At 44.2% G+C, this 16,686-nt stretch overlaps 2 protein-coding genes across 4 annotated transcripts in view; one reads left to right on the top strand and one right to left on the bottom strand.

Annotated features, from left to right (window-relative positions):
* LOC138745389 (leucine-rich repeat-containing protein 49) overlaps positions 1-16,686 on the bottom strand; it is a 58,559-nt gene that overhangs the window by 19,929 nt on the left and 21,944 nt on the right. For all 3 annotated transcript variants that reach the window (XM_069902378.1, XM_069902379.1, XM_069902380.1), the window contains 5 exons: positions 14,204-14,270; positions 12,835-12,978; positions 5,824-5,885; positions 3,361-3,508; positions 2,506-2,589 (listed from right to left, as the gene is read on the bottom strand). In XM_069902378.1, coding sequence (XP_069758479.1) covers positions 2,506-2,589; positions 3,361-3,508; positions 5,824-5,885; positions 12,835-12,978; positions 14,204-14,270 — 505 coding nt within the window. The remainder of the gene's footprint in view (positions 1-2,505; positions 2,590-3,360; positions 3,509-5,823; positions 5,886-12,834; positions 12,979-14,203; positions 14,271-16,686) is intronic.
* Positions 6,061-10,744, top strand: LOC138745500 (uncharacterized). The gene is made up of 3 exons (XM_069902579.1): positions 6,061-6,073; positions 6,204-6,295; positions 9,696-10,744. Exons 1-3 carry the CDS (start codon positions 6,061-6,063, stop codon positions 10,284-10,286), a joined length of 696 nt encoding a protein of 231 aa, XP_069758680.1. The 3' UTR covers positions 10,287-10,744.

Here is a 16,686-nt window from a genome sequence, read left to right as displayed (position 1 = left end):
TTGAAACAGCAAAGTGCGGAGGTCTTCTCCTCTGGCAACGCCGACGCCACCGTGGGGAATACGGGCACCGCCATAATGGGTCGTGGGATTCCAAATCACCGTCTCCAAGCACCTGAAGTGCCACTTCTGTGGCCCACGCGAAGCGTCCACGTAAAAGCTGCCCAGATGCAGTAAGAAGGAGTACCATGAAAGGGTAGGTAGGTCCAAACCTTCCTCCAGCAGTGCCGCGCGCAGGCGGCAGCCGTCACCAGCTTCTGCGTCACTTCCGATCAGGGGGACCATAGGGACGACAACCCAGCTTCCAGCAACAAGGAACAGGACCGCATGCGCACCATGGGAGCACCCGTCATGGAGGGTGCCACCGAGCCAGTACAGTAGCTGTGAATTGGACAACGAGCGACCAGACGCTGGCCTCGATCATGCTGGATCAGAGCTGCCCGTATCATCTAGCCAGGTCTATGATGGATATTGAGGTAAACTGTCTGTTTGATACCGGGAGCCTCCATCCACCTGGTCACAGTTCAGCACTATTCCCTTGAGGTGACTCCAGCGAAGTGCAAAGTCTCTTTGGCCTCCAGATCCCACTCGACAGAGCTGCACCGTGACCTTAACCCTGTGTGGCACTAAATACAAACACTTTCAACTCCTCATTTTTTGCACAGCTCTGTGCACTGGTCCTATTGGAACTGGACTTTCGATGCCAACTCGAGAGTGATGTATCCGACTTTTGCCCTGGCTGCCACGCTTAACCAGGCAGGCAGGACCGGGAATTCTTTTATTACACCTCCAAACTCCGGCACTCAGCCACTGAGATGGAGGCCCAGGCAGTGCGCCACTGGAGGCAAACCATCAGTCACCCTGCTGACTGACCAACGTGCAGTCACTTTTATGTTCAACAACAAACAGTGAGGAAAAATCAAGAACGACAAGATCCTGAGGTGGAGAATTGAGCTATTCACCTACAATTTCGAGATCTTGTACCAACCTGGGAAGCTCAACAAGCCCCCGATACACTGTCCAAACACACAGACAGACCTCCTCCAAGCCCTCCACAACAACCTCTGCCACCCCAGGGTCACCAGGCTCTACCACTTCGTTCGAGCTCGCAACCTCCCTTACTCAGTTGAGGACATCAGGCAATTGACCTGGAACTGCCCAGTCTACCAGCTGGAGGAAGTTCACCTGATTAAGGCCACCCACCCCTTCGACTGCCTGAGTATGGACTTCAAGGGTCCCTCCCCACCCACCAACTGGAACATGTACTTTCTCAATGTCGTCGACAAGTACTCACATTTTCCATTTGCCATCCCCTGCCCAGACATGACCATGGCCACAGGGTCATCAAGGCACTGCGCCACCTATTCACTCCGTTCAGATACCCCCTGCTATATTCACAGTGACCGGGGAGTCCTCCTTTATGAGTGACGTTGTGCCATACCTGTTGGCCAAGGGTGTAGTCATGAATAGGACCACCAGCTACAATCCCCAAGGGAATGACCAGGTGAAAAGGGAGAAAGCCACCGTTAGGAGGGCAGTCCTTCTAGCCTTCAGGTCTCAAGGCCTGCACATTTCCCAGTGGGAAGAGGTCCTCTTAGAGGCTCTCCAGGCCACCAGGTCCCTCCTCTACACTACTACAAACGCTACCCCGCACATCCCCAGGAAGTCAGCACCGGGAATCGTGCTGGCATTCAGGCGAATGACTCCAGGGCCCATTCTTCTCCAGAAAGACACACCAGGATCCACAAAACAAATCCCCTGGTCCAGAAGGTCTACGTCCTCCACGTGAACCTCCAGTAGGCTTACGAGGAGTACCAGGGTGGGCAGCCTCACCAATGGCCTAAACACAGACTGAACTACCCACATCCACACCCCCCCACCCCCCACACAACCCAATTCACTTTTTTCAGCCACCAGACACCCCGCCTGTCACGCAAAACACCACCCAGGAACCAACAGCTGAAGCACAGCCAGCATATGAAGGTCGCAACAACAGACAAGACCATTGGACAGGCTGAACCTGTAATGGACCTTGAACCCCTTCAGCCTACTGGACTCTTTTAAAAGAAGGGGTGAATGTGGCAGAACTACTGTGTAACTGTTAATGCTGTCCAATACGAGGATAATGTATGGGCTAACCCACCCCTGTACCTGTCACTCCTCCCCTCAGAATTCCCATAAAGGCTGTTATGCCCAAACCCCTCCTTCAGTACCTGCCTGGGAATATGTGAGACGTGTTTGCAGTTTATGGTGATTAAAGCCTATTTAATCACAACTTTTAGCTTGACGTACGTTATATGGATAGCATTTCAACAACCTATTAACTACGTGGCTCAGCAATTCATATTGATTATGCTGTCTGTCTTCTTCATGACCACGTCACATCTCAGATTGAAACATTCCAGCCAACTCACCTTCACACACACTGCAAAGACCAGATGTCATGGTCTCACTTGAGAACAAGTGATAAACAACAACTCTATGAACGAACGATCAGTGAGACTTCACCTTCAGGATAGCCTGCTTGTGGATTTCACGTTTTTTGTCGTCTTCTTTCCTGGCCATGACCGACGCCATTCGCTTCTCTTCTTCCTTTGAAGAAATCAAATATGTAAATAGAAGTTCATAAAATAATCTATAAACTATCTTGTTGCCACATCCAGGAGTTCGTGCAAACTCATAAATATATTTCGTCGTCAGCATCATTGGACAAGAAATCAGAATGAGTCACTATTAGACGTTAAACGACATATAAAATAAAATCTCTCTTTCTCTCCATTAACTCTGCTTAACCAATTGAGGGGTTCCAACAGGTTCTGTTTTTACCTCAGACTTCCAGCATCTTCAGTATTGGTTTCCAATCAGTCAATATTGGATCCCTTTTTCAATGAATGTAATATTAATGAAGGCAAAAGATAGAGTAATGGAACACAGATTCTGTACATGAGCCAAATAATAGACAGTAGTAAACACACACAGAGTTGCTGGAGGAACCCAGCTTGTTTTGCAGCATCCACGGGAGGTAAAGCTATATTACCCACATTTCGGGCCTGGGTCCTTCAAGGTATAAGCCAAAAGGAGGCAGGCGTCATTGAGAGATGGGGCTGAGTTCCTCCAGCATTTCTGTGTGTTTTTACTTTAATTAAATGCCTTGGACAAAATATAGAGCATTACACTGCAGTACCGGTGCTTCAGCCCTTAATGTTGTGCCAGCCCATACATACACCTACCAAAATAAAAAACGAAACCAGTGGTCAATGGAAGTGAACATTCAACTAACAAAGCATTGTTGAGCACTAATGGACCCTGGCACTGATTATCATTGTGGCGCACTCAACTGTGCAGACAGGATAAGAGACTCACTGTGATTTTCTTCATGTCCAACTGTCGGACTTGCACCATGTGTCGGAGAATCGTACGCTTGTACCATGACTCCTGAGCTATAGGATTGCCATCCAGGGTGACTTCAGAGAGCGATAAAGAGTTTGCCAGACAAACGATGTTCTCAAATCTGGATTTTAAAAAAACACTCATTAGAGAGGCCGCTATTTCAGCAAAAAACCCAACACCCAACCCCAACCCACCAATTTTCCCTTGCAACCGCTGCAACCGTGTCTGCCTGTCCTGCGTCGGATGTGTCAGCCACAAGCGAGCCTGCAGCTGACGTGGACTTTACCCTTCCATAAATCTTTGTCCGCAAAGCCAAGCCAAAGAAGATTTATTAAACAAATGAAAGGACCACTGAGTTGATGAAGAATAAGAAATTCTTCACTTGGTACAACCATCTCTGAAGACTATAAATAAATATTACTTGAAACATGGATAACCAAACAATAATTTCTAACTATGTGTTGACCATACAGCCACTCAAAGTTTGATGCAAATCCTCTGTTGCACTGAATTGATTCAACATGTCAGTTTGCTTAGAAAAAAAATGAAGATTTAATAAACTTGCTTCTCACAACCAATACCTTCACTTCCAAATTAGAATCTGTTTTGCTGCGGAGTAATCAAACATCCGCCCAACATACATTGAAGCCACATGCAGCCCAGTGATCCGAGTTCCAAGCTGGCCTCCAGTGATGCCCCTTTCAAGTTTGTGCCTTTTTTTGTGCAGTTTTGCCGTGGTGTCCCAGGTTCAGCTTACATCTAAAAGATTAATTAAGGCATTCTAAAAGTTCAGCAACCTATATATTGTTAGCACAGGCTCACTCGGCCACTGGGCTTTCTACATCACCAAGAAATATGACATTTTGTGGTAGAGAATGCTATAGATTCACCAAACCATGAATGAAGGAATGCACCCAATCTGTTCCAAGCACGCTACCCAATGTCTTGAAATTATGATTCTCTTTCTCGACTTCGCATCCTACTCACATCTATAATTTTGAGCCCTGACAGAATTCCACATCTCAACAAGATCACCTGATTCCTCTGAATCTAGGCTTAGACAACTTAATGTTCCTCTACAGCATTCTTGCCATCCCAGGAATCTGTGTCCACTGTACAACCACAATGACAAGAAGTGGACTAAAACTGAATAAGAGGTATATTTACATGGTATATAACTGGAACAAAACATATCTGCTCCTTGATTCAAAGTTCCTGCAATGAAGGCCAATGCACCATTTGCCTTCCTAAGAGATTCTGCTTCAGCATTGTTGCCTTCATAACTGGGTACGAAGAAACTACGAACCATTGGTAATGAAACATTTCTTAATCCCTCACTGTTTCAATAAAACTTTGCCTTTCAGATTTCCTACCCAATGCGTTTATCCATTTTCACTGCCTCTTCACCAAATTAGTCTGGTTTTAAACCCCTGTGTCCTCCTCACAACTCGCAATTTCACCTCATCTTGTGCATGAACAAGCTGAGGAACATCCCATCAGGGAGAGAGTGTGAGATAGAGGATGAAACATGATCGTATTGAAACAATCACTATCTCAACTTTCCTCGAAAACGAATGAAGTGACTCATCCAGAACTTTCCCTAAGGTTTTTCCACTAAAAAAGTTATGGATTTATTATTACAGAAAGATAGCTGCCCATAAAGTTAAGTTATAAAGCAGATGATGGCAACCTGGGTAAAGGGAAGGACTGACTTGGGTGAAGGGAACGTAAACAATAATCAACGACAAAACTTCAGATCCTATGTTATATGGTTAATATTTACAATTTAACCCTTATGGAGATTCTTGTACTAATTAGATGATTTATGATGAATTCCTATCTGCCCTGAAGCAATGATCATTTGGAATAAAATATGCAGAATACTTATCAGTCAAGAAACTCCATTTGACTCTTGCACATTACAGTGAATAAACATAGCACATAATGCTTTAAAATTGTGCAAAAACTCCATTTGACTCTTGCACATTACAGTGAATAAACATAGCACATAATGCTTTAAAATTGTGCAAAAACTATAAAGCATATTTATTATTGGGGGCAAATAATGGTCAAAATTAAGTTATATCAAATTAACTTCAGTACAAAGCATGCCGCATTGGCCTGCATCTGTGGTTGCACAGTCCTGGTGCATGGATGTCCTTCACATAGCCACTGGTAAATGGCTTAAAATTGCTGCTTAATACATGGATCAGTTTACTCGGAAATAAAATCAAGCCAGCAATATAAAATCACCAGTTTTATTCAACGTGGACAGGTTATCCCAGGTAATTACAGAAATGCAACAAAAAGAGCCAAATAGAGAAAAGGTCTGCAAAATTATCCTGCAAAAAGCCTGGCCTTTGACAAAATGAGGCATCTAGGCCTCTCAGGAACTCCGAGACATTCTTGTTCATAATACAATAATGCTGCTCTTACCTGGATATGTTGTTAAAGCTGAGAAATAACCTTTGGAGACAAGGTAATGTGTCTGCATCTCTCTGTGAAGGAGAGATATGGAGGGAGTTGTCAGTGATATTGTGCATAACATCCCAGCAGCCTTTGGAAGAATTCTTGCAGTGCCATTTATTGCAGCCTCGTCAGGGTGAGCCAAACCTCCTGATTGTGAATAAATATTGCAGGGGAGTGTCACAACATAAACGGCCACACAAACTGATGAATCCCATCGGTTAAGAGGCGGGGATGTAACTGCTTTCTCTTTGCATATACTTAGCCTGCTGCCTCAGCAAATCTATTGCAGAAGCCCGTGCAGTCACTGTACAGCATACTGATTGGCTTTTAAAACTGCCACTCTCCAGCTGATCAATCAGTTAAGCTCAGTGTTAGTTTGGCTATCCCCAAAAAGCTACAAGATCAAGTTCTTCTACAGCCTTTTATTAATCATTCTCAGGTCAGTGGAGCAAATCGCTCTCTTTTTTTCATTTAAGTGAAAACCCAACCCTCTGGACCTTCTACCAATTGGGCTAAATAATAAATTTATAACATTTAGACTTACAGCATGGTAACAGGCCCTTTTGGCCTACAAGCTCGTGCTGCCCAATGACACCCAATTGACCTACAACCCCTGGTTTGTTTTGAAGGGTGGGAGGAAACCAGAGCATCTGGAGTAAACCCACACAGACACAGGGAGAATGTACAAACTCCTCACAGTCAGTGCCGGATTCGTACCGTTGTCGCTGGTGCTGTAACAGCGTTGCATTAACCGTGCTGCCCAATAGACTAATGGTTCAGCCCAACTTATCCCCACAGTGCAAGGTGTTTACCTGAGGAATTCCTATTCACCTGCATTCGGCCCATATTCCTCTGAACCTTTCCTACCTATAAGCCTGTCTAAATGTATTTTAAGCTTTGCCATTGAACCCGCCTCAGTTCTTCCTCTGTTTCAACCCACCACCTTCTGTGTGAAAAGTTGTCCCTCAAGTCCCTTTTTCCCTCTCACCTAAAATATATGCCCTCTGGTTTTAACTCCCCTCCCCTGGGGAAAAAGACCATAACTATTAACCTTATGCCCTTCAAGGTTTTATATACCTCTATAAGGTATATAGAGGTATATATAAGGTATATAGTTGGTAGGAAGAGAGCAATAGTGGTCCTGCAGATAGGCTGCAGGGAGAAAGGAACGGGGTTCAACAAACAGGACCTGGAAGGTAGACATTTCAGGCCCCAGTGATTGTTAGTGTGGACAAAAATTGGAGAAGCATGGTTCTGTTCAGGGTAGTCAACATGGCTTCATGAGAGGCAGATCGTATCTTATGAAGCACAGGATATATAAAAACTTGTCTGCGTGGATTTAGAATTGGCTTGCCCATAGAAGGCAGCGTGTAAAAGTAGATGGAGCGTACTGTGCCACTGTCGGTGGCTAGTGATACTCCGCAGGAATCCATTCCAGGACCTTTGCTCTTTGTGATTTATATAAAATGGCTTGGACAAAGAGGAGGAGAACTGAGTCAGTAAGTTTGCAGATGACATGAAGGTTGGAGGTATTGTGGATAGTGTAGAAGGTTGCTGCATTTATGCTGTGACTTCAAAGATGTTTACTCGTTAAAAAAAGAATTCTGTCTAATCTTGTATCCCTAGGCTTAACTGGAGACAAGATTCATATTCGGATCACCTCCCAGACTAGTAGCCTGACCGTTGTATTTCTGAATGATTTCAAATCTGTGTAAACTGTTTCTCCTATGTGACGTCTCACCGCATCAGTTCTCCCAAACCCTGAAAAGCATAAGAAAAGTTTTCAAATTTCTATTCAGCTATGAAGATTTATGCCTCAGCCAATGAATACATGAGGGATTTCACCTTGCATTAAATATGAACTTCACAATAAATATACCATTACTTCAGATTTCAGATTTATTGTCAGAGTACATACATGACACCACATACAACCCTGAGATTCTTTTTCCTGTGGGTGAGACAGAATTACCACTTATTGGTAGTGTAAAAAAAAAAGGCTCTGACTATAGGAACATAGGACGTAGGAACAGGAGTAGGCCAAAAATGGCCCATCGAGCCTGCTCCGCCATTCAATATGATCAATGGCTGATCTAATTTATGTCCTAACTCTACCTACCTGCCTTCTCCCCATATCCCCTAATTCCTCTATCATGTACTATCTACATCCCCCTCCCCCCATAATCTATAATGGATGACACTGAGTTTATTGTCAAGAACATTGTACAATGTACACACGAACCAAAGTTCTTAACTGTTGCTGAACAGGTTCTTCAATAAAAAAACATTAAAAATAAAAACAAATACATAATTAAAAAAAACAATAAATACACAAAAGAATAGATAATAAATATTCACGGCTATCCTAGTGCAACAACAGTGATTAGCAATACTGTAGACAATCCTTTTGTGGTGTCAGAGCAGACCACTAAGGAGAGGTTTAAGAGCTTCATAACTGTTGGAAAGAAACTGTTTTTGAACCTAAAGGTGTTGGCCTTTAGGCCTCTGTACCTTCAGTCCGAAGGGAGCAGTGAGAAGAGGTGTCCTTTATGACACTGGCCGCACCTCACATGGATGCATTCAATGGATGAGAGGTCGAAGTCTGGTGGTCCTGGCTAAGTTTGTTACCTTCTGAAGCCTTCTATGTTCCTGGGCCAGGCTGTGATGCACCTTGGCAGTATGTTCCCTGTAGAGCACCTGTAGAAGTTTGATAGACAAGCCAAATCTCCTTCGACTCCTCAGATGGGCTGTTGGGACACTGTTATCATGATGTTTGGCTCCAGGAGAGGTCTTCTGAAATATGGACTCTCAGAAACCTTGAACATTACAGCAAATATACAGGCCTTTTGGCCCATCAAGTCTGTGCCATACTATTATGCTCCCAAACCTCATTGACCTGCACCTGGACTGTCACCCTCCATACCCCTCCTACCCATGTACATTTCCAAATTACTCTTGAATTTTTAAGCCAAACCTGCTGTCAGCTCTTTCCACACTCTTGCCACCCTTTGAGTAAAGAATTTCCCAAAATATTTCACCTTTTACCTTTAACTCATGTCCTCTGGTTCTTGCTTCACCCAACTTCAGAGGAAAAAGCCTGCTTGCATTTACCCTATCTATACATCTTAATTTTGTATACATATATATAAAACTCCCATCAATACTAACATATTAAACCATTCCTTATAATCTGGTCCTCAAGTCCTGGCACCATCCTTGTAAATTTTCTAAGCCCTCTTACAATCTTATTGATATCCTTCCTGTAGGTAGGTGATCAAAATTGCTCACAAATGTGGCCTCACCAATGACTTATACAACTTGAGTACAACATCTGTACTCAAGACTTTGATTTATGAAGGCTAATGTACCAAAAGTTCTCTTTACATCCTGATCACCACTTTCAGGGAATTATGTTTCTGTGTTCCCAGTATCCTCTGTTCTTCCACACTCCACAAAACCCTGAGTTTAGCAAGCCTCCAAGACCTCAGTGGCCACATGACATGCTATTTTTCGGTCCATTTTTCCAGCTAGTCCAAATCGCTCTGCAAGCTTTGAAAACCGTCCTCACCAGCCACTAAACCCCCAACCTTAGTGTCATCAGAAAATTTGCTGATGCAATTGACCACATTATTGGCCCAATCCCCAAGGCAGACCACTAGTCTCAACCCTCCAATCATCTTCTATCACTCTCTAGCTTCTCCCGCAAAGCCAGTATCTAATCCAATTTATTACTTCATCCTGAATGCTGAGTGATTGAATCTTCTTGAACATGCGGAATCTTGTCAAAGGCCTTCTAAAGTCCACATAGACAACATCCATTGCCTTTATTAACTTTCCAGGTAAACCCCTGTCGTATCATACCCACACTCCTGTTCGGCTCCGAATCATGGGTCCTCTACCGGCAACACCTACGGCTCCTAGAACGCTTCCACCAGTGTTGTCTCCGCTCCATCCTCAACATTCATTGGAGCGACTTCATCCCTAACATTGAAGTACTCGAGATGGCAGAGGCCAACAGCATCGAATCCACGCTGTTGAAGATCCAACTGCGCTGGGTAGGTCATGTCTCCAGAATGGAGGACCATCGCCTTCCCAAGATCGTGTTATATGGCGAGCTCCCCACTGGCCATCATGTCAGAGGTGCACCAAAGAAGAGGTACAAGGACTGCCTAAAGAAATCTCTTGGTGCCTGCCCCATTGACCACCGCCAGTGGGCTGATATCGCCTCAAACTGTGCATCTTGGCGCCTCACAGTTCGGCGGGCAGGAACCTCCTTTGAAGAAGACCGCAGAGCCCACCTCACTGACAAAAGACAAAGGAGGAAAAACCCAACACCCAACCCCAACCAACAAATTTTCCCCTGCAACCGCTGCAACCGTGTCTGCCTGTCCCGCATCGGACTTGTCAGCCACAAACGAGCCTGCAGCTGACGTGGACATTTACCCCTCCATAAATCTTCATCCGCGAAGCCAAGCCAAAGAAAGAAGGTAAACCCCTTCAAAAGATTGGTTGGACATGACCTACCATATACAAAGGCACGTTGACTATTCCTGATCATTTCTTGCCTATCCAAGTTCTTATATATCCATTCTCTTAGGATACCTTCCAGTAACCTACAAACAACTAGGCTTACCGGCTTATAATATAGCTATCCTCCAACCCTCCGGCATCTCACCCTTGGCCAAGGATGCTTTAAATACCTCTTCCAAAGCACCAGCATCCCTCAAGGACTGAGGGAATATCTTGTCAGGCCCTGGGGATTTATCCACCCTTATTTGCCTCAAAACCTCCTCCTCTGTAATCTGCCGAGGATCCATGATCTCACTCCTATTTGGCCTTACTTCCATAGACTCTGTGTCTGCCACTAAGTAAGATTTCCCCCTATGATAAAATAGCATGTATTGATTTTGATATATAGTAATTTTGACTATATATGTAATTTTTACATGTGCCAATAAAATTAAAATTGGAAAAAAAGATTCCCCCCCAACTCTTTGGCTTCTTGCATAGAAGACCACTTTGATCTTCAAGAGGACCCAATATTGTTCCTTGCTATTGAAGATTTGTATTCAAAGCAGAGATTGACAGGTTTTTGATGAGTCAGGGCATCAAGGATTATGGGGAGAAAGCTGGGGAGTGGAGCTGAGTGGGAGGATTGATCAGCTCATGATTAGAATGGCGGAGCAGACTCGATGGGCCTTTGTCTGTTCCTATATCTTGTGATTTCTCACTTGGATGATGTAGAGGCCTTGAACTCACTTCCTGAAAAGTGAGCAGAGACAGAACCTCTCAACATACAGGAAAGGAGCTTCGATGGTAACTTCAAACGCACAGGATGAGGACTGGAAAATGGATTTAGGCTGGGAAGCTCTTCCTAAACTACCAACTTCATGATGGGCTGAAAGGCTTCCTTCAAAGGAGCCACACAAGAGATGACAGTGAAATAAAGAGTCTGAGAGACTCTGTCATCTGAGGAACATCAAAAGGAAGCTTTAAAAGCACCATGAATACAGTTTCAAGATGTACTGCTGCGGGAAAAACCAAATGAAACAAAGAGGAATATTAAGACAAGCAATTGTTTTATAACTTTATTTTTAGGAATTGGCTTCATTGATAAGGCCACATTATAGCTCAGAACCAATTGCCTTTGAACCAGTGGTCAGCCGTGTTCTTTAACCACAGAAATCTTCCTCTCAGTGCTGTCAGGGCAGGTGTTCCAGGATTTAGACACAGTGATACACATTCAAGTCAGGGCGGTGAACGTCGTGGGTAAGTATCAGCATCAGCTGGGCATTCAGTTCACCTGCTGCCCTCAAGCCTTTTTTAGTAGAAGTCATCAGTTTGGGAGGTAGTGTTGGATCAGATGGTACACATTACAGTCAGTGATGGGGCAAATGATGAGGGATAATCAAATGGGTTGATCCTGGATGGAGCTGTGCTAAATGATAGTTCCATTCATCCCAGCAAATATACCATTATATTCCAGAATTGTGCCTTGCAGATGGTGGAAAGGCTGTGGGATGTTGGGAGTGAGTCATTCACCGCAGGATTCTCAATGTCAGTCCTCATCTTGTTGTCATGGTATTCTTGTGGTCATTCTTGTTGAATTTCTGGTCAATGGTGACGAATGGGAAATTCATAGTATAAAAGTCCATAATGACTTTGAATATCAAGGGCAGGTGTTTTAACTTCTCATTGCTTGAAATGTCATTGCCTGGTACTTTCATTGCCTGAGTGTTACTTCCCACCCCACATATCAACCCCTAATGTTGTCTTTGTCAGGCTGCATGCTGGCATGGCTACTTCATTTATTTGAAGAATTGCAAATGAAATTCAACAGTATACATTTAGCACCAATCTGACTTTATGATGGAAGAGAGGTAATTAATGAACCAGATGAAAATTGTTGGTCCAGACACTACTCTGAAGAACTCCTGTGAGCTCAGCCGATCACAGCTATTGAAGTTTGATGGTTTTGCACATGCAGGATCCCCGATTAGATGAACAGTCAAGGTAGCAGTAGTTAAAGTGGATGAAGATAAATACTCAAAAGTGTATTCTGTACTGTAGGAGGAAGTAATGGCATAATGGATTAAAAAAATAACATGGTGGAACCATCCAACACAGCAATGCTGAAAATGGTAACCTGTGCACGTGGTGTACAAAGACTGTGAAAGATAATGCTAGGTATCAAACAGGGAACACCTACAGTAAATGAAATTGATGATATGGGAGGTGAATAACAATATCAATGGTGGCTCTGACATGATAATATACAGCCACACTCGAGGCTCATCAGCAGGTGGAGGCTTGGTCTACAAAGGGATAAGCAAGGTACACAAGAACAGGAAAAATGATTTTTCATTCAATACATCAATGAAGTAAAAAATGGGGAAACACAAAGACGTTCACACTGAGAATGAGTAAAACATCAACAACAACAACTTCTGGAACCCGTGGCCATGTGCACAAACTTACCACAGATTCAATGCGATTGCGTCGTAGGTTGAGTTCTGTCAGTGAATCCAGGCCACTCACATTTTCAACATGAACAATGAGGTTCCCTGCAAGATTTAGCACTCGAAGTTCGGTCAGATGATTAATGTTTTCCATCCTAGAAATCTATAAAAATTGTTTGAATTTTAACGAAAATTTCCTCAAATGAAAAATAAAGTGAACAAGTTAACAATTTAAAAAGTTAGCATGAAGAAAACATCTATTCTTCCAACAAGACAGGGTCACTCTTTCCCAAAACCAACATCAAACTCAGAATCTAAGCAAAACGTTATGGAAATCAAATGACCCTATTGTGCTCCAGATGGATTATCAAGAGTATTACATTTCAACATTTTATGTAAGATTATTATTCTGGGTTTCAGAGGACATGGTAGAGGCTGGGTACGTGAACTCTAAGCAATGAGAACACAGAAATGCTGGAGGAACTCAGCAGGTCTCATAGCATCCATACGAGGTCAAGGTATATGACCAATGATGTGGGCCTGAGCTATCATTTATATTCATTTCTATTTAAACCATTAACACCATGGCACTGAGGGAAAAAATGGCACTGCAGCTGGAGCTGTGTAACGGCAGAGCTACTGCTGGTGCAGACCCTGGAGAGTGGGGAGCAAAGACACAGCTCTGCTCTAAAGGGTTTAACTCTCCGGTCCTAATGCCGATGGCTCCGTACAGGCTTTACACGGCTTGTTAAATGAACCAATGCAGCTTTTATTTAAAATCCTGCAACTGCAGAGATCTGTGTCCAAGATGGTGGCACCTTTGCTCAGCAGTGGCCTCGATGGGTTGCAGACTCCAGGGAGCAGTGAACCAGAGCAGGGCACCAGAAACAGAGGTGACGGGTAGGAGGGTCAACGTGGCGGCAGACCAGTGTAGGGCTCAGTGGCTGAGGGACCCACACAGGCTGCCGGCACCACGGTCGGAGACCCACACAAGCTTCAGGCTGCTGGAGACCAGCTCATGGGAACCAGGTATCGGAGCTGTGATTTGAGAGGGTGCTGAAGGCAAGAAAGGCTCATGATTGTGTCAGAGGTGTGGATCTGGACTTTGGGTGGCCCATGGATCGAACAGGAGTCTGTGCCAGCTGCAGGAGCACTGGAGGCAAATCCACTGACACTCAGTGAAGGGACCCTCCTTTGCTTCTCTTACTCTCGTATTGTAAGGGGCGCCGGGCGACACTAATGCGGCTTGTTTACAGCAGGTAGAGGCAATTTTGTGTCATATCATAGGTTCTGAACCATTACAATAAATGAATCGTAGTTAAAGCTGATGAAATCTGGTTGAATATTTGTGAATTATGACTGACTGCACCCAGTGTTTTTGACTATACCTGGTTTGCATGCAGATCTAGCACATCAAGGTCAGTCAGATGTTCCAGATTTGAAATAGTTTTGATTCTGTAAAGTGACAAAAAACATGTATTCACTATCTGTAAGGTTTAAAAAAACATACTCCTGTGTTACATAAATTTAGAGAAGCCCATTCGATGTAACTTTTCACTTCTTCTTTGCTGAAGCATGACTGCTCCCAGCCCCACTCCTTAATCTGCCCTAATTGAAATGTGCCTCCCGTATTGAGATCGAGTGCCGATCGGCTGTTTGCGTCACTAACAGATGATGTGAGAGCCCCAAGAGGTCAGTTCAGGGTGGAGGGAAAACAACAAAACATTTCAGGCCGCTACAAAACTGAAATACTCCCAAGTAAAGCTGCACGTCCAAAGCTGGGCTGATCGTGGCAGACCAAAATCAATTCACAGTAAATCAAGGAAAAAGCAGGGGAAGACATCCTCGGTTGGAAGATGGAAGTGATAACTGATGGCATTAATTCCTGAAAATATAACCCAGAGCTGTCAACATTTCGTTTAGATTGCAACTCAAAATTTTGTAGACACTATGATTGCAGTAAAAACACTGAAATGGTGGAGGAACTCAGCTGGTCTCCATAGGAGGTTTTGGGCCTGTGTCCCTTCAAGATATGTTAAGAAGATCAGAATCAGAATTTATTGTCATAAACAAATCACAAAATTTGTTGTCTTGTGGCAGCATCTCAGTGTAAACCCCTCCCAGCATCCCTGACTCGCTCAACCCTCCAGCTCCCCCCACTCCTTCAATCCACCAACTCCTCTCACTCCAATTCCTCCTCCATCCTCTGAACCTTCCACTCTGTTGACCACTCTGTTAGCTGTGTCTTCACCATCCCCCTCTGAGATGGTAGAAGCCATACCTTCATCCCTTATGCCACAACTCAATAAGTTCCACGCTCATCTTGATGCTGAACATTTCTTCCACCATCTCCATCTCTGAGCCTACTTCTTCAATAAAGACTTCCCAACCCCTAATGAAGACCCCCTCTCCACTTTTCAGCTTTCTCTCTACCTTTGTTGATGGAGCCCTCAGACACGTTTCCCTCACTTCCTGCACACATTCTCAAACCCTCCACTCCCCACACCCCAGACAGAATAGTGATGGTTTCCTTGGGTCCTAACCCTTCGTCCCATTAGACTTCACATCCAGCATATCAACCTTCACCATTTCCATCGACTCCAACAGGATCCCATCATGAGTATGCCCATTTTCCAGTCTCCCACTCTTTCTACTTTCTGCAGGGATAACTCCATAATTCACTCATCCCTTCTCACCTATCCCTCCCATCCCTGCAACCATAGAAAATTCAGTCGTCCCTTCCTCCCTCACCACCACAAGGAGAGCAGCCTTTCCAAAATGAAGCAGAGTTAACACCAACATTTGGTGCTCTCAACATGGCCTGTTCGACAACATCAAGCCCAGGCATAAATTTTGTTCTGGTAAGTTGTGAGCTTTATCTACAAGAGTAATCATCAACTTCCAGATGCGTGTCATTTCAACTTCCTTCCCATTCTAATACATTCTCCAGACCGAGGGAAGAACAACTACAAACTGGAAGAACAGTGTATCATATTCCTCTTGGGTATGAACATTGAACTGTCCAACTTCAAGTAATGCACACCCCAGTTCTTGTCCATCTCCCACCTGTCCACTTAGCTTCTCTCTCTTTGTTCTCCTCTTCCATTCCTCGCTTCTTTTCATTATTTCCCCCTTCTTCCAGTCACACCTGCCACCTCCTGTCCTACTCCTCCTATATGCCGGCCACCTTTCCTCTCTTTCCCCACACCTCTCAGCTGTCATCCTGAAATGATAACACATCTGGTTTGCCTCTACAGATGCTGCTTGACATACTGAGTTCATATTTTGCTCAAAGGCAACATTATTTTTGTGCCATTCAATCTTCCAGGTGAGAAGAATGAAGCACTGTCTACTTGGAATGATAAGCTTTCACTAAATTTTATTGTAGGGATATACAAGAGTAATTGAACATAATGCCTCAAGTGATTTCACAGAACCTTAAGTCAAGCGTGTGAACCTCAATGAAAAGATAGTATCAGGCAGTGACCCAAAACTTTACTGAGGTGGCACGTTCCATCCTACTCTGACCTATCTTTCCGTCCCCTCTTGTCTATTATACCTAGACCCAAAGGGATCTTAATCAGTGCCTCATCTTCTGTCAGGGCATGTTTCTGCCTTCCAGACCCAACATGAAATCCTTGCCACATTTGATGCTGCAACAGGCAACTTCTTTCCTTCCTGATGTCAAAGATCACACCACAGGCACCAGATTTCATTCCATCGTGGACATCTGCATGAGGTAGTATCTTAATAAAGCAGCCTCTATCCTCAGGGACTCCCCACAACCCAGGCCATGCCCTCCTCACTCTGCTACCATGAAAAAGGTACAGGAGCCTAAAGCAAGCACTCAGTGGCACAAGGACGGCTTCTT

The sequence above is a fragment of the Narcine bancroftii genome, chromosome 11, assembly GCF_036971445.1.
Source record: "Narcine bancroftii isolate sNarBan1 chromosome 11, sNarBan1.hap1, whole genome shotgun sequence".
Taxonomy (NCBI): Eukaryota; Metazoa; Chordata; class Chondrichthyes; order Torpediniformes; family Narcinidae; genus Narcine; species Narcine bancroftii.
The sequence above is the reverse complement of the archived record's forward strand: the minus strand, read 5'-3'. Positions and strand labels throughout refer to the sequence as shown.

Excerpts from the sequence above, each read along its gene's own strand:
- LOC138745500 (XM_069902579.1), top strand. Across the intron at positions 6,296-9,695 it reads CTTTTATTAATCATTCTCAG|GTAAACCCCTGTCGTATCAT; the intron begins GTCAGTGGAGCA and ends TTAACTTTCCAG.